The following is a 27,259-nucleotide window of genomic DNA, read 5'->3' as shown; positions in this document are numbered from 1 at the left end:
AAAAGAACTCTTCACCAATGTTCTATGGAAGCTGGGGAAATTCTCAAGGTAACAGGACATCATTGTAGGGGCAGTGCTGAAGGAAGTGATGCCAGGACCCGGTCTCTCCCCCCTTCTAATTTGGAGAAGCCATAAAAAGCCCATATTACCTCTCAGGCCAGCCAGCTTATTCCAGGTCTTCCCTTTTTTTGGTCAACACCATGATTACTTGGGCATAACCCAAGGATCTGCTTCAACAAGATCCTTCTTTAGGACAATAATAAGAAGTATAATTCCATTTGTTCCCCCCTCCCCCTACACACACACACACACACACACACACACACACACACAAAAGAGCAGGCAGGGACTGACCATAGTGCTGAAGGACCTCAAGATGGAAGTCATGGTGCATCCATCTACATTATCTGTTGCTCACGCAGCCTCCATTTTTCTCCCTGTCCCTGAGCTGCTTCCCTATCCATAAAACACAGCAGGGAAATAATACAACTTAGCAAAGCAGATTTCTCTGCTTGACCAATGGTCTCCAGAAGCTAATGGGATTCACAGATATATTTCAGGATTTGCATCTCTAGAGTCTTCCCAAGAATTTCCTCCCACGTCTTACCTGATGAGGTCAATAGGTTGAAACTTATAAAACACTCCATAGCGTGCCCATTCTTGATACAGCAGCTAAACAAGAAAAATAGGGAAACAGATTAGAGGGGGTGGGGGGAGCAACTGTTCACCTTTGTCTAACCTAGGAAGTCAAGATTCTACCCCCAAAGCCACCCCAATGGCTTCATTTGGATGACTAGCAAGTCAAAATTGAATTTCAAAGTCCAGCTTCTAGGACAGTTCTCATGAGACATCCACAAGGGAGATGTCCTAAGGCAGAAGGCTATAGAAGCTGACTTCTTCCCCAGAAAATAAAGGTGACCTTTGTCACACTCCAAGGTAATGCTACACCTAGCCATCGTAATCTTTCTTTCATTATTCCTTTGTCTTGCTTAGTCCAACAAAATGAGCCCTGACATTCTTTTATTCACTCACTTAACAAGTATTAATTGAACATATACTATATACCAGGCATTGTGCAGACACTGGAACATATTCTAGAGGATAAGGGAGAAAATAATGCACCAAACATATCAGGCCATCCATCTTGTGATGTTTCCACAGCAACTTTAGCAGAACTGGCATGTGGACAAACTTGTGTATCAGTCCCAAGGGCAAACCACATTTTAGTGTCAAATACTTGGCCAGCAAGCTTCACAAGTCAGCCACAGGTAAATGAAGTAATTTGGTAACAAAGCATCACTAGACATCACCTAGTTGGCCATGCTGAACAGATACTAGCACAGAATCAAATTAATTGTTTAGAATTGACAGACTTATAACACAGTTACTACCTTGTTATGTTCTTTATTCTCCTTATACATCATATCTCCTTATACATCACACAAAATTCACCTGGAATTCCGTCAAGGAAAAGCTGCTCCTATTGGGTACTTTGTATATCCAGTTCAACATACACCCTACAGGAAGCCATTCTTTCACCTAAGTATCTTTAAAGACATGAAACGAAAACTTCAACAAGAATTGGCATTCCTACTTAGTGGCTATAGACTTTTATTGTCAGAAACTCTCCCAACAACCAAAAAATAGAACCAGAAACTACACAGATCCGGATAGAACAAACTGCACCCATAGTCACTACCATGTTCAAAGTAGGAAACCGAGACACAAAAAAAGGGGTGGCAATGTGAATAATGAGCACAGGAAGATCTGAATTCATGAGCTTGGACTATGCTCATTCTAGGCAGGTGCCACCCACTAATCTTACTGTTACTTTTACATCTTCTTCTCCCCCTCATCTTGGGCATTTCTACTGCCTGGGCTTTTATTCACTCTCCCCAGTGCAAACTCTGGACTCACCAGCACCTGGTTGTCACAGTGACATCATTTGTGGCCCAAAGGGAGGCCAGCCTGCGTCAGGAAATGCAGGCAAGTCCTCTCTTGAGGGCTGTGGCACATCACTACCTGCCTCAAGGGCTCTGCCCTCTAGAGCAAATTCCTCTCCAAGTCAGCTGTCCAGCCAAAACCTGAGCCTGAGAACACTTACCTGTCACAGCCCTGGAAGGAATGACTAAAAATACTCCAAGAAGTCAAGATGGCCCAGTTGGCTCAGGCCCAAACTGAGAGCCAAGCTCACAGGCCTTATCCCTTGTTGGATCCCAGACCTGCTATCAGAAACCTCCAGAAAGTCCCTTTATCAGTGTGGTACCCTCTAAGCACAGAGCTGTATCCATAGTTTATGGATACAGATGAGGATGAGCCAAGAGAGCTGTTTGAGTTCCATGCAAATAGGCTAGATGGATACAGAGGAGCAGATCATTAGGCAGCCCCTGCAGAAGAGCTAGAGCTACAGAGCAGCAAATCAGGGGCCTGGACACCCATGTGGCTCACACAAGCCATTTCATACATCCTTACAGGGGAGGTAGGGAGAGGGTGGAGAATGCTATCAGTGGTCGACAAACTGCGGCTCGGCAAACGGCGGCTCACGAGCCACATGTGGCTCTTTGGCCCCTTGAGTGTGGCTCTTCCACAAAATAACGGCTCTTCCCCAAAATACCAACTTCTGCGCATGGGCCACGAAGTTTCAATCGCACTGTACGTGCGTGCCCGCATGTGGTATTTTTTTGGAACAGCCACACTCAAGGGGCCAAAGAGCCGCATGTGGCTCGCGAGCCACAGTTTGCCGACCACAGCTATAGACCCTTCCCTACCTCCACAAACATTTAATCACACATAATTAGAGACCAAGTGGGCCATGCTAAACCCCAGGTTCCAGGGTCCTGGGTCCCAGTCAGGGTGAAGGGTGGCATGCTTTGGGGTCTCTGCCATGGGGATTAGAGTGGTGTGAGGAAAGTTCAGAAGGACAACCACAGTAAATTGAGATAATTCCTTTAAACTTGCATAGTCTTGAATTTCCTAATGAAGCTTTTGGCAAATTCGCTTCCTCTCTTAGAGCTCTAGCATGTCCTCTACACCCATTGGCCAAGCCTGAAAGCAGATCAGGGAAGATCTGCAGCTCCTTCTCAGTGGACAGCGCCTTATTTCAGGGGCCCTGGGTGAAATTCCAGGCATGTCGGTCTGACCCCAAACCTTTAAGGCAGGAAGTAACAGCTCCCCTAGAGGCCACCCCATCTAATTGATCACACCATACAAGTGGCCCACAGGCTCCCTAAGGATTATGTTTGACAGTGGATCAGTTGGTTTAAGTATTTCTTGAGACTATAAAGGAACCCAACTGTTAAAACCATTCACAATGCCAGAGCACAGCAAGATGTTTGAAACTTGTGGCCTCTTCTCAGGCCACAAGCTCCTCAGAGAGCAGCCTGCATCTGCAACAGGCAGAAAGATGCCAGCTGTGGCCAACTGAGAGGCATGCATGGGACAGGGTGGACCTAAATGGGAGAGAATGGAATTCTATACCTGGATCCTACAATGACGTGTTTGAATTTTTTGGCAAGTCACTTCAACTATCTAGGTCTTTTCCTTTAATAGTACAATGAGAGCTGTGCAGAATTGGAAAATTAATCCTCAAGTGAAACTAAGAAATGAAGTGGAAACAAGAAAAGTAACGTTTTTTATCAAAAAGACAGACTGACTCTCTTTATACACCTTTTAGTGAATCACTTTATAACTGTCCACTAGAGAAAACAATCATTACCAAAAGCCGGAAAATCCAGGACCAAGGGTTTAAAATCATTCCAGTGCTGTGCTTTGGGTTCCCCCTGTAAGTGGGTGGGAGCCACCAGGAGCTAGTGGGGTCAGACAGCCCTCAGAAGATGCTAATGGTCACTTCAATGGGATGCTTGAGAAAATCAGGCAGGTCTGGCTAATGTGGAATTAGGTAGTTGCTAGTGGCCAGGGGCTACCATCCACACCCATACTGCTCCCTCTTCCTGCTGTCCTGCTTTCTAGAAAGGTGGGAAGACCCTGTGCTCCAGAGGGAGGAGTCTCTTTTTAATTAACCTCCAGGATTAGAGAGAGAGCCTCCAGGTGCTAGCTGTGGCTGAGTCTATGGAGATTGCACAACTGCTTGAGGCCAGCTGGAATGGAAGGAGTTTGTATTCTCAGGGGCCTCTGGGCTTGCCTGGAATCTGCCTACAGAAATCCTGGGCCTCGGGGAGATCATGGGAATAGGGACAAATTGCAGGGAAGAGTAAAGGAGAACATCCAGCTACTGGCAGGATGGGCATTTTGAGATGCCCTTGCAAGTTATCCTCAGAGAGGCCATCCCACATTGCAACTTCCAACACTTCCCCACGTACTCCAGCACCAAATTCAAGGGTTCTCCCTTGCCCTCAACCAAAATCCTCCTGCAGCCCTCTCAATGGAAAATAGACAATTACAATGTAATAAAAACAAATAAATGTACTGCACATATTCAAGGGGTTGGCTTTTTCCTCTTTAGATTACCTTTAGGCACCACCATAAACCACTGAAACTACAGGCAGGAACCCAGAACCATGGTCAGATTTCCCCTCGCCATGTAAAAGAAGCTGTGTCCACCTGGCTACAGGGCTCTGGCTGGAATTTTGACACTGAGGTTTTAGTCCTGACTTGACAAATGTTTTTGGACATTGGAACCAGTTTCCTCACCTTGCAGGGTATGTTTCCCAACCCAAAAGGACAGAAAAAAGCTTCACTCTCACTCATGATTTCTCTTTTCCCCCAAAACATGTACTTCCCTAACATGACCCTTTGTTTCCCAGAGGAAAACAAAGACACCAGGACTTGCCAGCAAACCCAAGGGAAAGCCACAAGAACAAAGCCTATTGTCTTTCAAAGACACTGGCCCACCTTCGCTGAGCATTCTTTTAATGTAAACTTTGGGAATTATGCACCAGGATGCCTCTCCATCCTGGCGGGTTTCTCCCTGCCTCCCAGATTCTACCCAATGGACCAGTTGGGTTATGCACTAGGAATAATTCTATTGGTCTAAGAAAAACATTTCCTGGGAGGAAAATGTTTTGTTAAAAGGTTTTGTTGTTAATAATAATATATCATTGCAAAGACAAATGTACATATATTTTGGATAGTCTATAATTTGCTTCTCTCTGCCTCTGTACAGATAAGAGAGGACTGGCTGATTTCTCCCATGAATTGCTGTGTGATCCTGATCTGGAATCTATACTAGTAAAAGGGTAATATGCTAATTAGACCAGACATCTTCCAGATGTCCTTCCAGACAAAGCCACAGTGACGGGGGCCGAGGCAGAGGAGATTAGGGATGATCAGGCCGGCAGAAGAGGGCAGTTAGAGGCGATCAGGCTGGCAGGGGAGGGCAGTTAGGGGGCAATCAGGCCAACAGGGGAAGGCAGTTAGGGGGTGATCAGGCCGGCAGGGAAGCAGTTAGGGGGTGATCAGGCCAGCAGGGGAGTGGTTAGGGGCATCAGGCCAACAGGCAGAGTGGTTAGGGGCGATCAGGCAGGCAGGCAAGTGAGCAGTTAGGAGCCAGTGGTCCTGGATTGTGAGAGGGCAGTCGGACATCCCCCGAGGGGTCTCGGATTGGAGAGGGTGCAGTCCAGGCTGAAGGACCCCCACCCCCCTGTGTATGAATTTCATGCACCAGGCCTCTAGTGTTCCTATAAAGTGCTCTACCTATACAAACTGGGTCACCACCCACCCAGCAGGAGGTTTCCTAGGTGGACATCAGTAGTGATCACTCTTTAAAGGGGAGGAATGTGAAATTAGAGAGTGGGAGGACAAAAAAAATGATTGGGGTGAGCGAGGTGAGATGTGGGGCGAAATGCTTCCTCCTTTTCCTTTAAATCTGATCCGGGACTTTTCAGGAAATTAAACACCGAGACTATTAGCATCAGATAGAAAACAGATGAGGTTAAGACATCGAAATACTAGAGCAGATTCCCTGGGCAGGCAGAGAAGGGACATGTGTAAGCAATCACAGCAGTATTTCTGGAAAAGACCTTTTATGTTTTTAATACTTAACACTTCATAACAGGGACTAATAGGCAGGATAAAAAGAAGGCTGCTCTAAATGCAACTTGGGGGATGAATGATTTTCCAGACAACATTGTGGTGGGGGTAACTTCTTGGGCTTCAATTCTTCACCCCTACTGCCCACCCTCCTCTGCTCACCAGAGTTGCTGAAGGCTGGGGAAAACTGTGTGGGAGGATGGCATTGGGGGGGGGTGGCGGTTTGACAGCCAGATGGGGCATTTCATTCATGGGCTAGTTAAGGAGGCTGGGTGATCCTTAGCCCACCAAGTCATGGCAGGGAAGGGGGCATACCCACATGCCCAGAGTATTGACAAGCAGAAGAAATGGGATCTAAGTGAGTGGCTGGGGAGAGAATTGTCCAGTCAGGAGCTGTGACTGGCATAGGAGAGATCCTTCCAAAGGGAAGTTTTCCCTCCCCTAACTAATTATATTAAAAATGACCTCTAATTCCTAGCTGCTGGAATACACAGCGTGAATGAGCATCCCTCTCCCTCAGATTTCTTATCTGAAATTTGGGAATGGCTATATCCCACTTATCTGCCTAGAGGATAAGAAGGAGAACTTAAAGATGACCCCCAAAAAAGATAATGGCATGGAAAATAATTTTTTAGCAGGATTCAAGAGTCAGAGGTGTCCCAAGCCCTGTTTCTGTTTACTATGGCAGTGTTGTCACAGGTAAGGTGCAAAGTCTTTCTCTGCATCCATTTCCCCATCTATAAATTAAGGAATTTGGACTTCCAGTGTTTCTCAGTTAAGGCCTTCTTGTCATAAGGAAATGGGATAATGCTTTTGTGTGAGAGGGTTAGCCTAGCTGGCCCATTAGGCACTTCATACCAGCAGAACCCCCATACACACAATCATGCCAATGACCAGAAATGGCCCTCACATTTCCAAGTGGCTAGAGGGCAGGGAGCAGTGGAAGGACTGCTGAAAAATATATAAGCAGATAAATCAAACATTTAGGACACTTCTATCTAGTTCCACACCCATCCATGGTCTTCCATGCTCAAGCATTCAGTGCAGCATAAAGCCAGCTTACCTTTCTGTCATTCATGTCATCCCCTGGACTATCATATTCACCCTGTAGGAGGGAAAGAAGTGCTAGATAAAGCCCATGGAACTGTTAATAACAGAGAAAATACTTTCTTTTTATTTTTTACTATCATCCTATTTTTTTCATTCTCATTTGAGGAAGGTCAAAAACATGATATGGTAAGGAACTAATGTTCCTTCCACTTTCTTAAATCATCAACCTTTGCAATATTTTCTATGCACAACTTCTCAGACAGATACTCCCCTCAGATGCTCCAGAGGTCAGCCTGTGCCTCCTCATAGCAGGTGCAATGGCACAGCTTGTGTCTGCAAATGGGCATATCACATGAAATCACCCAGTACCATGTTCTGCTCACCCCTGCCCATAACTGACTGAACCTAACCTCATATATGCCCATCATAAAGATGTCAGTAAGAAGAAGACTGTCATCTGGGAAATTCCTTCAGGCATTCAGGGATCCCCACCTCGGCAAGACTCTGTGACAGGTGCTAAAGAAGTCACCAACCAAATGAATAGTGCATCTGTGGGGGCATTTCATCCATGGGCCAGTTAAGTTCTTCATGAGTCAACTTGAAGAATGTCATTGCATTGCATTATGGGATGTTTATAACATCACTTCCAGTCAAGTAAAGCTTTGATTACAATCTGTTTTCTTTACTTAACCCAACAATAGTATAAATAATTTTGAGATATTTTCTTCAAAAATGTTAACATAAAATAAAAATATGACACTTAGTATATATTTGCATATTAAGGACGAGGAATTTCACATCCACACAAAACTATCATATACAAACATCACTTTCAATTATTTAAGGACCTGATGGTCTAGGTTGTGTATTATCCAAGCCATAGGCTTTCCTTCCACTGCCATCCACCCACTTCCAACATCTCCTCCCTTTGACCACTTGCAGGCCATCTCTGCCTTCTCACACTTTCCCCCAAAACAAAGGCAGGGAGTGTAGGGAAAGCTCAAATAAAACCAGTTCATTCTGCCTTTGGGGAAATAACTGGACAGACAACTGGCAAAAATCAAACTGGGGCTTATGGTCAGTCATGAGCTGCCCAGAATCAGCCAAAGTATTTTAATGTCATGATTCATTCCTGCCTTGCCTCGCATATATCCGCCCACTGCATCGCCTGTGGTTTTCAAGTTTTTTAGGCCTGCAGGGAGTGTGCCGACAGAAATGGTACTTACATCATGAAGAGGGTAGGCTGCCTCATAGATATTGTTTGCTATCAGAAAGTTAATACCTATGGAAGAAAGGAAGATGAAAATAATAACTCTAGGGCAGGAGTTTCTTTTGACACATATTAAGCCCTAACCCACCTCTCAGCTGAGAATCACTGCACCCTCCTCTGTGGCCTCCCAATCTACATGCGTTTTTATCAAGCTTTAGTTCTTAGTGTAAGAGCAATATTTTTTCATTTCCCAAATACAAAGTTATGTTTTGATATCAGACAGGCTCTCTCAAACTTCACATGCTTCCTGTCCTCACGTATTCAGATCTCTCCAGTCCAATAACTCTCCTCCTCCACCGCCCCCTCCATGCCCACCAACGTCAGTTGAGAATATCTATGTTCAATGATAGCATAGGGATGACTATATAAATTACTGTAATTATGATCAATAAAAATATGTCCCATAGCACTTTATCTGAACTCACTCTGTTCCTGCACAGAGTGGTGGTTATTCCTGTCCATGGCTGATCTGTGGACCATGAGCTGCCTCAGGTAGGGGCATGCAGGGCAGTAGTTCTCAAAGTATGATCAGGGGAACCCTGGGAGTCCCCATGACATTTTCAGTGAGTTCATAAGGTCAAAACTATTTTTTATAATAGTACTAAGGTATTATTTTCTTTTTCATCCCTATTCTCTCATGAGTATACAGTGCAGTTTTGTGACATGTGATGACATCATCCCATGACAGCTGATGGAATGTATGTTTGCATGTTCATGTGCTTTAAAAGTTTTTCAGTTTTAACTTTTAACGTAATAAATATTAATCAATATAACCCACCTAAACAAAAGCCCTTTGGGCACTCTCAATGATTTAAAAGTATAAAGGGTCTCTGAGACCAAAAAGTTTGAAAAGCCACACAAGGCATTCATTTTTTAATCTCAACACCACCAGCCGATAGCAAGCCTATGAAATATATGTTCAGTGAATCAATGGCCTCTGTCCCTTTAGCTCTAATATGCTCATAACAGAGAACTTTGTGCTCAGCATTGAGGCATGGTTATTGTTTCGTTCATGATTTTATTCAGCGGCTATGAAGTGGTCTACATGTTCTGCCTGACTCAGATGGGAGGGATTATTCTCACCAATTCCAGCACCGAGGATCCTGCCATGCTGGGAGGCACACTTAATCATGGGGCGTGTAGGGAGTCTCTGCTACATAGTGATTTCCCTCGTCTCAAATGCACTTTCTGCCCTGAATCATTCTTTCCAAAGAGATTATAGATAGGAGTGAGATGAGGAGAAAATTGGTTTTGGAGGGAAACACATATATGCTATCTCAACTCTTAAGTAATCTGCATTTTCAGGGCTCTGAATAAAGGACAGATTTGGATAACAAATCTAAACAACAGTTACTCATTAAAATTCATGATTTTTCACCTCCCATTTCTACCCAATGCCCCACCTACAAGCCCAGAAATTGCAGAGGCTCTTAAACAATCCTCTCTCCTCTGTCAGCCACCCCTTCCTCAAATCTTGTGCCTATTCGCTCAGTTCTAGGATACTGGATGCCAGAAAGACCAGCCATGGGCCCAATGGGAACAGAGGCCACAGGGGGCACTCAGCAGAAGTGGCCATTTTCCAATGAGTTGAGAGCTGTGTTTGGTGCAGCGGCATTACCAAAGGACCAGTCCTTTACTGATTTTGAGTTTCCTCCTTGGCATGAACATAAAACATCAGAAATAACTTTGGGGAGTAGGGGGATCAGAGGGTGGGTAAAGGGAGTGCGGGTTGGGGGAGGGGTGCCCCAAGGCTCAATGAGCTGCAGATTTGTCCTACTTGCAAGACTACAATTTCACTCTGAGCATCATTAATCAGTTCAAGAGCCATAACCACAGCAATGTGAAGCCACCCTACAATAATCAAGGGGAGGAGTCCCACGTCGGGAGGGGGTGGGGTAGTTCAAAGCTACACAAGGGCTGTCAACATGGATAGAGGCTGAAGCATCACAGGCGGGTAGGTCTTCAACTAGACCACACCCCACGCACTACCCCACCCAATCTCTCCTCCCCTCTCCCTGTCTACCCCCTGCCCCACACCCCATGGTTGCCATGGCAGCAGTATACACCCTAAAGACAGTCTCAAAACTGCATGGGGAAAATTAAACAGGTGTTGAACTCTTCTGCTAATTCTCAGCTTTGCTGAGCACAGTAGCTGAGTGTCTGAGAGAATTAGGCTGACAACCTGAACTCCTGGGTCCTACTGCCAGATCCTCAGAAAGATTTCAAATCATTGGAGGTCTAAAGCTGTGCACCCCACCCCCATCTCAAATAAAGTTTCCTTTCCAATGCATGCCTAAAGCAGGCAGCTTGCTTCACTTGTGGAATTTTGTGTGCGCAAAATTGTTTCGTGTCCCTCAAAGGTCTACAAAGTACCTGAAATCAGAGAGCACTCCCCTTTCACCTTTGCCTCTTATTTATAGCACCAAGTTCCCTGCTGGGAACACAGAAAGAATAATGGTTGTTACAAATAACCACCCTATGGCTAAACTTATCTCAGTGACTTTCCATTTATCACAGGCACCCACCTTCCTCACTATTTCAGTTTTCTTTGGCAATCTATGCTGATGAAGAAACTTTAAACTCCAATTCATTAGTCCACTTCCTAAGAGAGGAAGCCCAACAAATGGTTCTTTGCCTTGGAGCCAATATGATTCATGTGATCCTAACCCAGATAACCAGAGCCCCCACATGCAGTCATGGAATGTGTCTCTGTCTCCCAGGGCTACAGACCTCCTCTTTTTCAGATGGTGTCCTATGGGCAATCCCAATCACTGGCTGCTGAGCAGAGGGAGGGAATAGGACATAAAAGAAAGAGGAATGGGGGGGCAGAGGCAAATTGCAAAGTCACTGTGCATCCACAACTTCACCCAAGAATGGGAATTGTTTTGTCCTCTTGGGTCACCCACAGACTTCAGAAACCAAGATTCTACCCCCAAACAAGCATGAAAATTGGTCTGAAAGAAGAAGAAAATAATCAAACATTTTTTTAAAAAGAGTCTCTGCTTTGAAAATTGAAATTCTCATTTTTTTCCTTTCTTCTCAGCAAAAATGGGTTAATTGGTTCCATCCATGTGGCCATAATGGCAAAGCTTTCTTCTTCAGGATCACGTCTATAGTCCTTCCTCTCTGTTCTAGACCCAGGGAGAGAGATGCCCAACCTCTTTTCCCATTACTCCCAGACATGGGGCCTGGGAGAGGGAGAAAGCATGGAGGGTGTTCCCTCTACCCACAGAGAAGAGCAGTGTCTCGGCTCTAAGTACAGCTCACTAGGGACACCCTCCCTAATTTCTAAGTCCCATCAAATCACCAGGTACTTCATACCTATTGCTGTTAGAACTGTAACTCCCAAAGGACAAGGTTTGTGCTTCCTCTTTGCTCAGCACTAACCACAGCTCTGCACAGCCTGATCCAGCCAGATAGGTCCTCTGCATCCATAGGGTCAGGACCAAGGGACAGAGCAGAGCGGGCTCGGGCCCAAGACTGGTACCTGAAAACACACACTCATAACACAAACCTGAGGCCTAGCATTTAGCTTCTGAAACATCTCTGGTTTCCTGGACACAAAGGATCAATCAAAACACAGTTTATGGTCTGCCTCCCAGAGAGTCTTATTAAATCTGCAAGTGGCTCTGGGTGACAGGGACTAAGCTCTAGTCCTTCCAGGCCAAACTCAAAGGAAACTACTCCATCAGGACAGGTTCTTAGAGGAACGGTGCTGAACTCCTGAAAACCCATTTGGTTTTGATCCCCCCCCCAGAACAGGGCCCAATCCACCCGGCATGCTGCTTTCATCCCTGCACTCCAGCCGGACGTAAATCTAAACCAGAGCCCCCAGACGGTGCACTGAGCAGAGACTATATTTACCCATCACCAAATTGTCTTGACATGTGTTTAATTACTTAAATGCCTTTAATCCAAAGTCTTTTCTTTTAACAAAATATAAACCAGTTCAGCTGCATGAATGATAAACCAGATGTTTACAGCACACAACATGGTCTGGCTTCAGTCAAAATAATTAAGACATCGTCTCCTGAGTGGGGAGGGGAGATGCCCAAAGCATATTCGTGTAAATGCTCTGACACCAAAGTGCCTATGAAAATGTAGCTCCATCAATCTGCAATTCTCTGTCCATGAAAAGGCAACAATGACTTCCACATGAAGGAACAGGAAAGGTGTCCATCCTCTGACGTGATCACAGGGGTTTGGGTTTCTTTCCATGGTCAAGTGTACTTTAAAGGCTTTCCATGATGGGGTAAACTCCCAGACCCTGAAAGCTGGCCTTATGTAATGATTAAGGAGACATCATGGGGTTGGGCCACGTCTGTGATGGCTCACATGCTACTGCCACCATGCAAAACCAAAACTCACAAATATATTTAGTTTCTGAACATCATGTGTGCATTGGTCCATAATCCTTCCCTTCCAGGGGTAAATAAGAGAGAGATTCCCTATCCACACCTTTGTAAATGGCCTCTCTATTACTATTCCCAACCTAAATTTTCCTGATTTGAGTGTGTCATTTGTTTCTGATTCTCTGGAGTGGCTCCCATCAGGTCGTTTTATTATTTGCTTTCTTTGTATGTATCTCTCTTGCCAGACAACCATGTGGCTTATTTCCTCTTGTCCTTAAATGTTATTTCAAAAGTAAGCCCACCCCATAAAGGCAGGGATTGGTGTCTGTTGTGTTTGTTTGATTCCCTACTCTATTCCCTTAGTTCTAGAATCTGAATGACACATAGTAGGTACTCAATAAAAAAAAATTTTGAATGAATAAATGAATCTAACATTGGGCAGACCTCAGCTTCCACCTTTCTGGGAAACCTTTCCCAATAACTTTATTCATTTATTAATTGATTAAAGAGCTATGAAGACAAGCTAAGGAACCTAAGTTCTAAATCTGGCTCTGAGTCTCTAACCAAGGTAATCCCTCTATGGTGAAATGAGTTAACATCTGTTGAACCTATTTTGCATGGTAGTGTACAGGAAATAATGAGAGTAAAAGTGTTTTGAAAGCATACAGCTACACATGTGCAAAGGGTCCTTATTATTTGGTCCTTATATATTGGTTACAGTTATACCTTATTTGTACAGACACCTCTTATCTGGTTATCTCAGCTCCCACAACAGAGAGCTCAGAAAAAAAAGTATCTAGAGCTCATAAAACCTGTTCCCTAATGTTATGTTAATGTACTTTAACCACAGCAGAATCCTTCAGACCCTCCTTCACTCTCTCTTTACCTAAAATTCTAACCAGCTTGTTTTTCTGTCTCCCAAACAGAAAAGCAAAACTGAAATAACAAAACTCAGAAAGGACGCTAACCTGGGTCAAAAATTCAAGAAATCAAAGAGTGTGGAGCAAGCAACCCTTGAAGAAACATTAAAAAATAAAAAAGAAGTATGTTCTTAGTAATGCTCCTGAATCATCCAGAAAGGGTTACTATGCATTTATACAGGGAATATATGCTGACCTATCCTATATAATAAAAGCCTAATATGCAAACTGACCGAATGTCGGAACAATCAGTCGCTATGATGTCCACTGACCACTAGGGGGCAGATGCTCAATGCAGGAGCTGCCCCCAGCCCACAGGCCCTAGGCCAGCCAAGGTGGGTGCCAGCAGGAGCCCCCCATCACTCTGCCAGTCACCCCACAGATCGGCCCTGATCGCTGGCCAGACCTAGGGAACCTACCCTGCACAAATTTTGTGCACTGGGCCTCTAGTTATACATAAGAAAAGAGAGACTAGTATGAGAGATTTAGAAATTTTTCTATACAAAAAGATGTTGCTGAGAACATCAAGAACTAAACCACTAACCATATTCCCCTTTCACTTTGGCTCAAGGTCAAATTTGCAGCCCAACTGCAGAAACTAGAGGGCCTTATGGTTTAAATATTTGTAGTCTATTTTTTTTCTCCTAGTTTTGACATTTCATTTTAATTTGTGCTTTTCCTGTTTCTTATTGTTTAATTTATTATTTATATTATGCTGTTTTATTGTTTTTCTTGTAAGCCACCTCAGAAATGTTATGGAACAGAACAGGAAAATAAATAATTCAATACATACAACTTGTATACAGCTTAATGCTTTGCAAAAGCAGTCATTCAAATAATGCAGTTTCCACAAAGAAAAAAAGTAATAATACTAAAAAAAAGAGAGAGTATTTCTGAATTATTATTACCTTTAGTACTTTTTTCCATCTTCTAATTCTAATCTTTATTATCTTTCCCATCTTTTAATTTCCACTGTAATCTGGTATAGTAGGAAAGGGAATAAGGCTTTGTACATTAGTCACAGAAGTAATGACCTCATAAAAGTTAATGCCAAGGGTGAAGGATCAACAAAATACCTTGGACAACAGTTCTAAGTACTGTCCTCCTTTTTTTCTTCTTTGTATGAAGTAATCATCCTCTGGAGGGTCTAAGTCAATTCTATGCCATTTGTGCTTCTCTTCCCAACCAGAGAAAAGATCAATAAAACAAAATTCACCCCATGGCTCAAAGGCCCGTATTATCTTGAGGCCTCACCCTGTTATCATATTTTTCATTCTTCCTAATCTTCTAAGTAAGATTGTTTAAGTTGACTAAGGAGCTTAGAAAAGACTTGATTTTCCTAAGCAGAAGTCAAACAAGGTGAAAACTGGTCTTCAGGGTTCTTCATTGCTGGGAAGCAGAGAAGTTCAGTCATATGTCCCTTGTTACAAAGCTAATAAATCACCAGTAGCTACTGTGCAACTACCAGACTTTACTTATTTGGGGGAAAGGGAGTTAGGATTTAATGTATGAATTTGGGGCAGGGCAACAAATATCAAGTCCATAACAATATGTAACTATTAAGGAGTTTGCATTTTATCTAAGAGAAATGTGGATCTATTTTACTATTTCAAGCAGGCCAGTGATATAATGAAATCTGCCTTTTAAAAACAGGCTACATTTTATAGAATGGGTTAAAATAGACAAAACTGGGGATAAGAAGATGTCTAAGTGGTTGGAAAAGTAATTCAGGTAAAAAATAATACAGCTCATATAGACCAGGATAATGGTTGTGAAGAGAAAAATTGTACCAATTGTAGAGATGTTTGAGAGGTCAGTCAACTCAAAAGTACTTAGTTATAATTCCTGGCTTGAGAAATTGAGAGCTAGTGTTTATTGAAATTTGGATTATATGGGTGGGAACTGTGTTGTCCCCCAAAGGGAAATCTATATGGTCCTTTTGGTTCACACTGTAGTTCAGATTCTTTCAGAGCAACTGCATGAAGATATTGAATGTATAGTTGGATATTTAGTTCTGAGAATCTAGATAGAAAATAATTCATCACTAAATTTTCATAATGCCCATGCTTAAAGCACAGAAATCATAATAGGTTTTTAAAATTTACAGTATAGTGAGTTGCTTATTTAAGCCTTACCTTAAAATATATTAAATGACACTAAGGAAGAGACTTTATAATATCTGTTAATCTCTGCTTTTCATTTTTCATCATCTTATAAGTGAAGGAAAACTGAGGCTAATGGACACAATATAGTCTGCCACAATCTAACAGAATTTAGTAGTGATAGAACTTAAACTCACTTCTTCATGATTCTCTCCCAAGATTATAGCAGAAGTACATTGGCACCTTAGGATCTCAGGTTCATCATATGTCAAAAGGAGATAGGCTATCCCTTTCAATTCAAGAGTCTATAAGTTGGCAGCTAGATAACTATTATTTCTATAAGTAACCGACTTTAAAGACCCAAACTAACTCCACTTATAGTTCATAGAATCCCAAAGGTAGGAAAAATAGGGGTGGAGCAAGGAAACCCAAGTTCCAGACCCAATTCTGACAGTGACTCAGTGTATGACCCAGTGAACACTTATCCTCTTTGTACCTATTTGTAATTGGAGATGAGAATTACTGAGATGCCTGCTTTCTCTCGGGCTATAAAACTAATACTAGAAAATTTACATTGATACTTAGACACAGATGTGGAAGTAATTGCTTCCTCTTCTATGTTCCCTTTGCACTCTGAACATGTCTCTATTATTGTACCTGCCAGGTTATCTCATAACTGTCAGTTTATATGTCTGTCTGCATGGCTAAACTAAGAGCCTCTCGAGGGTAGAAATTAGGTAAAATTCACCTTGGCGTCTCTTAGTTTCTATAACATCATTTGACACATAGCAGGTGCTCAAGAAATGTTTTCTGAATGTTAAAAAAACATTTTTTGAAAATTACTCAACAACAACAAAATCCTTAAGGTGTTTGGCTTTGAGACATAAAAAACAAACAACAACAAACACAACCAAGACCTCAGATCCTCAAAGGAAAAAATTCAGTGTTAAAGCAGAGGGTCTCTAATGACCTTTCAGCACTCTGGAGACTGTTTCTCAAAATAAACTTTAGTTCTTAGGGACTTCCCAGTTTATGAGACAGACTAATAGCTTCTTATTTAATCTTTACAAAAAACCCTTCAAATAGATATTATTATCCCCACTGGACATAAAAGGAACCTGAGTTGCAGAGAAGTTAAGTCATTTGTACATGGACACGGGAAGTCAGGAACTCGACAGCTACTGCTATGAAACTAGCAGGATAGTCATGTTTAATTAATTCATGAAGCCACATTAACGGAGCAGAATGTGCAAGGCAGACAGCTAAGTGCATTGGAGCATGAAAGATGATTCAGACACATCTTAAGGAATGTCTTCCGTGTCTAAGCCATGGACACAGATAACCTGCAAGAAAGAGATTTCGTTTTGTAGGAGTGCTGAAAAAAGGGGGTATTAAAGAGAACTCATTGGACAATTATATTTGGTCTGGGGGTGGGCAGGAATGAGACTGGGGGAAGGACATTCATGCAAAGGGAACAACATGAGCAAAAGGAGAGAGGACAATAGTCACATTAACAGGAAGAAAAGCACTGGTGAGAGAGGGCAAAGGAGAGAGAGGGAATGAGATAGAAATAGAATATTAGATATATTGACTTTAAGGTTCTGGTGAACATCTCAGTGGAGGTATCAATCAAGCAGTTGGAAATGCTGGGCAGGAACTGGTGGAAGAAACAGGAAATGATAATATACTGTTACAAATCATCTTTACAGAGAGAGACAGAGACAGACAGAGAGAGAGAGAGAGAGAGAGAGAGAGAGAGAGAAAGGAGGCCAAAGAAACATGGAGACAACATCCAAAATGTGGGAGAAGGGAGAGGAACCAAAGAAAGGGTGGTCCAGCAGTAGAAGCAGAACAATAGCAGGTCAGTAGATCAGCAGCCCCTTCCTGGATATCAACTCTCAGAAGATGGAGGTTCTGTAAAGAAAGCTTGGAAAGATGTAGGAAGTTAAGGAAGATGAGGACTAAGAAAAAGGCCATGAAATGTGGGAAGTAAGAAGTCACCTATGATATCCGAGGGGGCAGTTTTGGTCAAATTAGGGAGGGTGTGAAAGGATAAAATGGAAATTAATGGGGTTGAGGAGTGAACTGGTCAAGCAGCGAGGACAAATTCAAGAACTTTGATGGAGGCTATGAGAAAATACGAAATACTTCCTAAGATCTCTTGACTCCTCTGGTTGTCTTTATAACCAATTGGCTGCTCAAAATGAGGGCTTCAGTTCATTCCATGGAATTGAACTGGACTAATTAATTACCCGCCCACTCACATCCTTTCCTTATAAGCACCATGCTCCAGACAAATAACATTACACAGAAGATTTGATTTTTAAATCTTGGAGTGTGATTTGGAATTTTGTAGCAAGATGAGCACATCAAAGCAAACAGAGTCATACATAAGTGCCCCTTGAGAGGGTCTGCACTATCCTGGATGTGCTATCACTGTACAAAACCTGCTCTGATTCCCTCTTCAGTGCCGTTCCCTTGGTACTGAGGCAGCTATGAGGTCCATGATAACCTCTCCAATAATAGCTATTACTGCTGTCATCACTATTATAATTCTTCCACTTCACTGCCTACATTATGCACTAGACTTGCCTCTAAATAACTTTGGACTCTTTTCAATTTGAAGCCGCCTCAAAAACCAAAGACATGTCACCACAGAGTATATTCTGAAAGAAATTCTCTCAAAGGTTTCAAAAGCCATTCAGATGATGGTAGCACCTTTGGAAAGAGAGTTCAACCTGCAGTGATTTCTGGGGGAAGCACACGTGCTTGTGCGTAAGCTCACATTTTTACCCTGGCTATTATGTGTTTCTATGTAATCCATCAGCATCTGGACTGCTCGCCTTATACTACAAGTTCCCAAGTGCTGAGGTTCCTGCTTCAAAGACCAATACCCTCAAATTTAAAAAACAAACCACAAGGCACACAGATTTAGCCAAATTGGTGACAAGAATGCCAAACTTAGAAGAGGCACACTCAGACTAATGTGTGGCCTTACACAAGTCATTCACCCTCTCTGGGGGTAAGTTTTGTCACGCATAAAGTGAGGGGTTGGACTGAAGGACTTCTAAGATGCCTTTCTTCTGGAATGAAGATCTGGGAGAGGTTATAGCAGTCTGGGGAGCAGCCCCAGCCTTCCAAGAAATGGGGTGCCCCCTCCTCTGCTCCTGGAGGGCAAGGCGGGGTTTCCCAGCCTAAGTGAAAGCAGCCTCCTCCCCTCTGTGTGGGGCATTTGTTTGTCTTGTTCTTTGCTGCCCACCAAGCGAGCTGTTGAAAGGACAGCTCTGGCCCCCTCAGCACCCCGTCAGCATTATGTCTATGGGTGGGGCAAGGGGTCCTTACCCATTGTGTTGTTGGCTCGGGAACACGCTGTGCGCTTCAGGATCTCATGCACCTAAAACGGATGAGAGCAGGGCTGTGAGGGCCTTGACCGCGTGCGTCACCACAGTGGGGGGCGGGCGGAGACCCGGCGGCTAGACCTGTTTCCAGGGAGGGGGAAGCCAAGCATGTGCCAAGCTCATGGACTGCTTGTCAAACCCACTCAAACTTGAGTGCTTTGAGGAAACAAAGAATCAACACACACACACACACACACACACACACACACACACACACCCTTCGCCCCACCCTGAAAATTTTTTAAGAAAGGAAAGGCTATAAGTTCAGTTACAGAAGGCAAGGAAAACACATCAGGGAGCCCAGACCCATAGCGCCCTCTGGAGGGATCGGGAGGAGGCGCCTGGTGGTGCACAGGATGCCCTGTCTGCCTTGGGGAAGAAAGACCAGGAGGAGGATGTCCTTCCTCTCCACCAGCCCTGATTAGTGCCATGCTGGGGGTCAGCACAGCACAGGGAGGCAGACAAATCCGGTTCTAATCCTGGTTCCTAGCAGAGGGGTCCTGAGCAGCTCCGTGAGGGTTCATTGCCTCCTCTGTAGTAGAGCTATGTCACAGCTGCTTTGAGGAACCATTTTCGCCTTTTGTAAACTCTAAAAGGGCCACCTATGTGTTGACCATTAGTACTATTATTCCTGTTTTTCTCCTGAGTCCTCAGCTTGCCTTCCCAATCAAAGCATATCAGACACTTTCTCAAAACTCCATGCCTCTGAGCACATCCTGGACACCCAGCGGGCTGCCTGCTCAGTGACTACTGCATGTCTAAATGGACCAACAAACCCTGGACTAGGGACTTGCAGGGGAGTCTCTCTCATGGGAGATAGGGGTGCTGAGTGTATCCCCAGCAGAGAAAACAGGGACACAGATGGCCAGGGTAAACCTGCTGGCCAATCACTACCCTTCAGTGTGTTCCAAGCCTGTGCCAGGCTATGAAAAGATGCCCAGCAAGGAAGTTTTCTCTGGGATAAATAGCTGGGCTGCTCAGATGCCCACAAAAAAGAAGCACAGAGAAGACATTTATAGATGTGGGTGAGGTCCCCAGGGCAGAGTAGACCCCAAGACAAAAATCAAGGCTCTTTCTCTTCTCACAGTGTGGGGTAGACTGGCGAAAGGGCAGGATGGGAAGGAAGAAGTTTCTAGAAGAGATGAATGGAAAATGTGTTATTCCATCACCATTCACACTCCCACATTCCAGCCACAGACCTAGAGGGAGCAGTAAATAAATAACTTCTAGCAGAACGGAGCCCAGGAATGTTTAATTCATTTAAAATACAGTACAGCAATTCAACAGCAATAATAATTAAGAATAGCATTTATATGGCATTGTATTATTTTACAAGCACTTTGCAATTATCGGGTAATCTCCACAACACCCTGTAATTCCCTCAAAGACATGAGATCCAAGCCTCAGGGAGATTTAAGTGGCTTCTAAGAGCATCAACCAAAAAAATGGGAAGTTTATGGTTTTTTCCATAAAAAGATAAAAGAAATCATATGCTTATTTTTTACTTTTTTAAAAAATGGTTTCTTGATTTTTAGAGAGAAAGGAAGAGAAAAGGGAGAAACATCAATGTGAGAAGGGATCAAGCCCATATCCCAAGCATGTGCCCTGATCAGGAATCAAACCAGCAACCATTTGGTGCAGGGGATGATGCCCAACCAACTGGGCCACACCAACCAGAGCACATATGTCCATTTTAAACCTTCCTAAGACACTAGGGTAAGGGACCTGAAGTATTTTCTTGCCCATCCTGCAAAGAGTCATGGCCATGTTTTCAGCATGCCTTGGAAATGTGCTGTAGCTTCCTCTGATCACCTCCCTTTTTATCCTTATCACCCTATTGACTAGAAAGTTTTGCTGAGTATCTAATCCTTATTCCTCCTTCTGTTGAAACTTAAGTTCTTTCCTAGGGACCAATGAGAACACACCGCCATCATTTCCTCTGTGGCATGAGCACGAGTCCAGCATTCCTTGGGCCCCTCTTTCCCTCCTCTGTTCATAAGCTGAATGTTCTCTAAATGGGTAGAGAATAAACTGATCAGTGAGTAAACCAATCACCCTACAGTTCAGATTGGGGCCACAGGGGCACAGGCCATATGCAGATTTTCACTGGAATCAATCATCCTACAAAATTCAAAAACTTGACTTCACTTTTTTTCATGCAAAAAGACTGTAGAAGAACAGTATAGTCATGAATTTTGGCTTTCTATTGAATGAGTTGGTAATTTTATTCTTGGACAAACTGGTGAGTTCTTACATTCCGTGACAGGAATGCAAGGACTTCCCTGGGGGTGAAAGAAAGAAGCACAGTGGCCCAGCCATGAGTTCTCATTTGGACACTAATGATCTGTTTGAATTTTTCTCAACTCATTGCTTCTCAGAGCCTCAGTTTGCTCAACTGTAAAACAAGGGGGCCCCCTGACTACCTGAAAGTCTCCACCAGCTCTGAGAGTCCCTGTTTTTGTGATTCCAAGAAGGGTATAAGTGGAGAACTCTAATGAGAAAACACTCCTCTTAACCCTGAGTGAGGACAATTTTCTGCTTTTTTATTGAATTTATTCAGGTGACATTGGTTAATAAAATTATATAGATTTCAGGTGTACAATTCTATAACACATCATCTGTATATTTTATTGTGTGTTCACCACCCCAAGTCAATTATCCTTCAATTACCATTTATCCTCCCTTTACCCTCTTATACCTCCCCCATCTCCCTTTCCCTCTCTGGTAATCATCATACTGTTGTGTGTATCTATGAGTTGGGTTTTTTGTTGTTTTGTTGTTTGTTTGTTTTTATTTAACCTCTTCACCTTTTTCACCCAACCCCCTATTTTTCTCCCTTCAGACAACTGTTAGTCCACTCTCTTTTGCTACTGGGATTAGAAAGCATCCGCACATTTCTCTCAGTTGCTAGACAACTCTAAGCAAATGACAATGGGAGGTAGCAGGAAGGGCAAGAGGATGTCCTGCCAAACTGGGTACTTGGTCTTCCCCCACCCTTTCCTGGGCCCACCACACCTGGTTGAGCACCTGGTTAGCCTGTTTACTCACAATTCGACTACGGGTGGCATTGTCAAAGAAGGTGTCCTTATCCTGAATGTTGTACCTGGAGATACCAAGAAAGCAGAAGGTCAACTCATTTTAGTAACTTTGTCCTGAGACCACTTCACCCGGGCCCAGAGCAAACTTTTAAAAAGCACCATAGCAAGATGTGTAAGAGACACACACACTCACACAAACTCACGTTTATACTCTTTTTGACCCAGTGATTCTGAAAACTTATCATAGAGATTTATCACAGAGAAAATAAATTTAACAGAAGAAACAAGTTTCATAGATAAAAATGTTCATCACGAAGTTACTTTCAATAAGGTTATGGAGATACGATGCCAATTCCAAAATCTATATGATAAATTATCATGTAGCCATTGAAAATTATGATTACTAAAACTTTATAAATAGAAAATTTTCAGACTATCATTGAAAAATATTATACTATAAAGTTTTAAAAATAAAGGAATGCTAAAAGGATTCCTGTGTGTGGACAAAGAGAGTATAAACACACAAAGCAAAAAGAGTATAGTTTCAGGGTGTTGGAATTATAACTCTTTGTTTTTCAGAGAGTCATTTAATGTTGTCACTATATCATATTAGTTAGATACCAGAGTCCTAATTATGCAAGGCCTGTATCTGTTCTAACCTTCAAATATTGACCTTTCACTCAAAAAATAAAAATCCCAGCTGTGTAGAGTTACTGTGCTTGAGACACTGTGCCAGAGGACACACAGATGCATGAGACATGCTCCCAGCCCCCAGGAGCCCAGACACTGGGGTAGGTATGTTTCCAAACAACTGATGCAAAATAGACATGATAATATGTAGACCATTGCTGTGAGAAGTCTGAGGATGGAGACCATATTCTGGTTGGAAAGATCAGAGAATTCTTCAAGAACATGGTTTTTAGGAACTGGACTTGAAGGATCACAGAAGCTGAATGAATGGGGCTGTGTGGGAGGGGCAGTTCAATGCCAGGGCTGGCATGAAGGAAGGCCCAGGGAAGGGGAAGCACAGAAGAAACACAGAGCACAAAAAGGACAGCAGGCCAGGAGTCAGCATGCCAGTTCCAGGTCAGCCCCTTACGACTGTATAATCTTGGACAGACCCTGGACCTTGATTTCCTCTCTATAATAAAGGGATACATGTGGATGGCCACCTCACAAGAGGTTGTAATATTGTGATTTATAATAAATACATAGTTTGGTCTTCATCACTGATCCTGGCTCGTAGCTCCCAAAACCTTGGAATTTTCTGCGCAATCAGAGCAATCGGAGCATCTTTTGTCATAAAATTTTGTCTCTATCCTCAGTTCTTGAAATCACTTCAGAGCCATAAAGGTGAAACGGGAGTTTGTTATTCATAATAAGCCCTTCCTACCACAATGAGGTGACTTTTAGAAAGCACCTTAGGAAGGAGGCTGGTTTCTAAGGGAACCAACATGAATAGAGAGTGGGAGCTTTCAGTCCCACCACCTGATTTCCTGGGAGGGGTGAGGGGCTAGAGGTTGAATCAGTCATCAAAGATCAATGAGTTAATTAACCATGCTTATATAATGAAGCCTCCATAAAAACCCAAAAGGAAGGGTTTCAGAGAGCTCCCAAGTGGGAAGATCAGAGTTCTCCCACATGACACCTGGCAGGTTCCAACACAAAGGCAAAAATTCCTTTGTTTGGGATCTCACCATCTGATTGTTGATTTCTATCTTTTGTAATAACCTGGCAATCTAGTGAGTAAACTGTTTTCCTGAGGTCTGTGAGCTTCTCTCGCAAATTAATCGAAACCACAGAGGGGGACATGGGAACCTCTGATTTATAGTTAGTCAGTTAGAAGCACAGGTAACAACCTGAACTTGTAATTGGCATCAGAAGTGGGGTGGGGTCTTGTAGGACTGAGCTGTCAACCTGGGAAATCTGATACTACCTCCAGGTAGATAGTATCAGAATTGGGTTCAATTGTAAGACATCCAGCTAGTGTTGGAAAATTTCTTGGTCATCTGGAAAAACCCACACACACACACATTGGAATTGGTGACCAGAATTAATGCCAGGAGGGAATTCAATGAGGGAACATATGCAAAAGGACAGCATATATATGTGTATAGAATCATTATCGAATATGGCAAAGATGGGTAGGATATACTATCCAATAGCCAGCAGAAACACAGCTCCCATAAATAACATCTCCTCAAAAGAGACAGATCCTCATATCTTTTCTGCCTTTCCATGCCCCTTCCTTTCCCTCTCTTGCTCGATTCTTTTATCTTATCAGCAGCAAAAGTCACACAATAGTCTTGTTTTCTTACTAGCTCCTAAAACAGAACAAATGCTGGGCTGTTGCATCTGCCACTTTCCAACCATTTCTTCCCCATCCAAAGTTTTTCCAAATGGCCATCCCTGTGAAGAGCTGTTATTCCCTCACCTAGGGTTGGGTGTGGGGAGCAAGTCTCTGCAGAGTCAATACATTTATGAATAGGCAGCTGAAAATACAGAAATCCAAAAGCTTCATCCACCTTCTCACTGACTTATCACAGAAGTTAAAATCCTATCAGACTGGGAACTGAGCAGAATGGTTTCCCCACAGAATGTAAACAGGAATCTGAGTCCCAAGTTTATAATTGTCTGCTCCCTGATTCTCCATCCATCATGCAAAGTGACTGAAATGTCAGGTTTCCCCCAAAGCCACTGGACAAATATTCAGGATATAAATTCAATGTAAATTCAAGAGTTATTTGTGATAATCTCACTTACAGAAGGAGATGCAGAAAATATTTCACCAGGAGAGTATGCTTCCTCCCCACTCTCCCAGGCATGGGACATTCTCTCTATGACTGAGTGGTGTTTGATTTTCTTGCCCATCCTCCCTCACATCCCTACCCCTGAAGTTCTATTACTCACAGGTACATTTTCTCCCTGGAGAATGGGTAGGATAGGTTTTTCATCCTGTTGTTACTATGCTCTGGAACTCTGGGCTTCAGGGGTGAGCTCAGCTTCTGCAGAATCTCATTGAACTTCTTTGCAATGCAGCCTTCTGTTTTGATCTCATACATCTATGAAAGGCAAAGTCATAGGTCTGAAAGGAGGCCATAAACAACATTCAGAGAAGAGTGACTTACCAACCAAAGCTGCACAGGGTCCAGATCTCTGGAGGGGACCACTCTGGGGACAGAGGAGACTGGGAGAAACAAGAAGTAGGGTCCTTCCCTTTCCCTGATGGTTTCACAAGGACATAGGCTCTGGACTCCCTCTAATTATTTGTGTGAGTAGAGGTGACCAATGTAAAGGAATGAGCGATGAGTCCAAACTTTCTATATGACTTTGTTATAGGACCATCAGAGAAATGGAAAACCTACTATGTGACAGTCACCATCCTAAAGCATTTTATATAAATTAGTTTCAATGCACATAGCAACCCAGTTAGACAGACAATACTAGTCTCATATTATAATGAGAAAATTAAGGCTCAGAAAGGTGAGATGAGTCAGCAAAGGTCACACAGACAGTTGCTGGGTGACAGCTTGGATTTAACTCATGTCAACCTAATCCAAAGTCTACTCCACAACTACACTATGCCCCTAAGTGATCACATAGCAACACTTTGTTCCTCTTAGGAACTATTTGATAAATGAGTCTGCTCTCAAAGTAATAAACATCTAATAAGTATCTGCCTTGAGTAAGGCATAGATTAGTGCCAAGATAATCATTAATATTCATAGTCCATATAGCTTTTTATAATGCACAGAATGCTTTTGCATGCATTATAACTTTTGGTCTTTCTAACTTACAGTTATAGTCACTGAGACATAGTGCGATGAATTAATGATGGCCACAATTTTTTTACACAAATTCTCCTTTCAAAGGGTGGCATCTCTGTTCCCACCCTCTTAAGCCTGGATGGGCTCTGTAGCTGCTTGACCAGTGCAGCAGAAGTGACACTATGCCATTTTCATCTTTTAGGAAGATGGGCAGCTCTGCCTTGGTCTCTCAAAGCCCTTGGCCACCTGGAGGAAGTCTGCAGAAAGGTGCTGAGAGAACTCAGGAAGGGAAAGAACTAGGCCGAGCTCAGCATCTCGGCTGCCCGCCAAGCATCAGGCATGTGAGGGAAGCCTTATAGGACCCTCCTGTCCAGTTCAACCCCAAGCCAAATACCACCAAGTGACCTCAGTCAATACCACATGGAGCAGAAGAATCCCCCAACCCAGCTCTGCTCAAGTTTCTGACCAAAAACTTATAAGATAGAGTAAAATGAGTATGTTTTAAGTTACTAAGTTCGGGCTAATTCGTCATGCTGCAATAGATAATTAGAACAAGAGCCAACATCCAGATCTTCTGACTTGAAAGCTGGTCTTCTTCTCTCTAGTGATATCCTCAAGTTACTTAAATCTAGACAAGCAGTAAAACACGTACAGAATACATATAAGATAGACGGAGATAAAAGCCACAAAAGACATGCAAAATGCTTTGAGGGTTCAAAGGAAGGAGACAGCACATCCAGTTGAGAAATCAGAAGAAAGTTACATAGAGGGAGTAGTATCTCTATTGGACTTTAACAGAAAGGTAACCCTCTTTTGTTATCATTTTGTTCTTTAATAAAATTATGCTAAGTTGGGGGATATAAAGAACCACCCTTATTTAACAACTGAAATATAACCAAAGTTCATTTCTTCTAATAAATTTTCTATGCATTTTGGTTTAATTTCTGTTATAAAATTAAAATAGTCATAGTAAACAAACCATAGAAGTATGTTAACTAAATGTTATGTTTCCTTTCTCTTCCAACCCAATCCTCTCCAGAAGCAATCTCTATTAGCAATTTGAGTATGTTTTATTCTGATTCTTTCAGAAATACATTTATGACTAAATTTTGTTCTAAACTGTGATTATATTTCACATCTTCTATAATTAACAATAGTTCACAGATATATATCTTTCCAGATCAGTTCGTGTAGAGCTACCTTAATGAATATATAATAGTAGAGGCCCAGTGCACTGTCCTCCCCTGCCTTCCTCTGGGATCGGACCTAAACTGGTAGTCGGACATCCCTCTCACAATCCAGGACTGCTGGCTCCCAACCGCTTGCCTGCCTGCCTGATTGCCCCTAACCACTTCTGCCTGCCAGCCTGATCAC

General features: G+C 43.0%; 1 protein-coding gene across 1 annotated transcript in view; it reads right to left on the bottom strand.

Annotated features, from left to right (window-relative positions):
- Nucleotides 1-27,259, bottom strand: part of ANO2 (anoctamin 2, calcium activated chloride channel) — a 163,529-nt gene that overhangs the window by 42,975 nt on the left and 93,295 nt on the right. The window contains exons 6-11 of the mRNA XM_014545687.1: nucleotides 25,029-25,180; nucleotides 22,129-22,183; nucleotides 19,025-19,076; nucleotides 8,265-8,320; nucleotides 7,052-7,093; nucleotides 608-672 (exon numbers count right to left, since the gene is read on the bottom strand). Of these exons, the coding sequence (XP_014401173.1) occupies nucleotides 608-672; nucleotides 7,052-7,093; nucleotides 8,265-8,320; nucleotides 19,025-19,076; nucleotides 22,129-22,183; nucleotides 25,029-25,180 (422 nt within the window). The remainder of the gene's footprint in view (nucleotides 1-607; nucleotides 673-7,051; nucleotides 7,094-8,264; nucleotides 8,321-19,024; nucleotides 19,077-22,128; nucleotides 22,184-25,028; nucleotides 25,181-27,259) is intronic.

This window comes from Myotis brandtii, unplaced genomic scaffold (assembly GCF_000412655.1).
Source record: "Myotis brandtii unplaced genomic scaffold, ASM41265v1 scaffold417, whole genome shotgun sequence".
Lineage (NCBI taxonomy): Eukaryota > Metazoa > Chordata > Mammalia > Chiroptera > Vespertilionidae > Myotis > Myotis brandtii.
The sequence above is the reverse complement of the archived record's forward strand: the minus strand, read 5'-3'. Positions and strand labels throughout refer to the sequence as shown.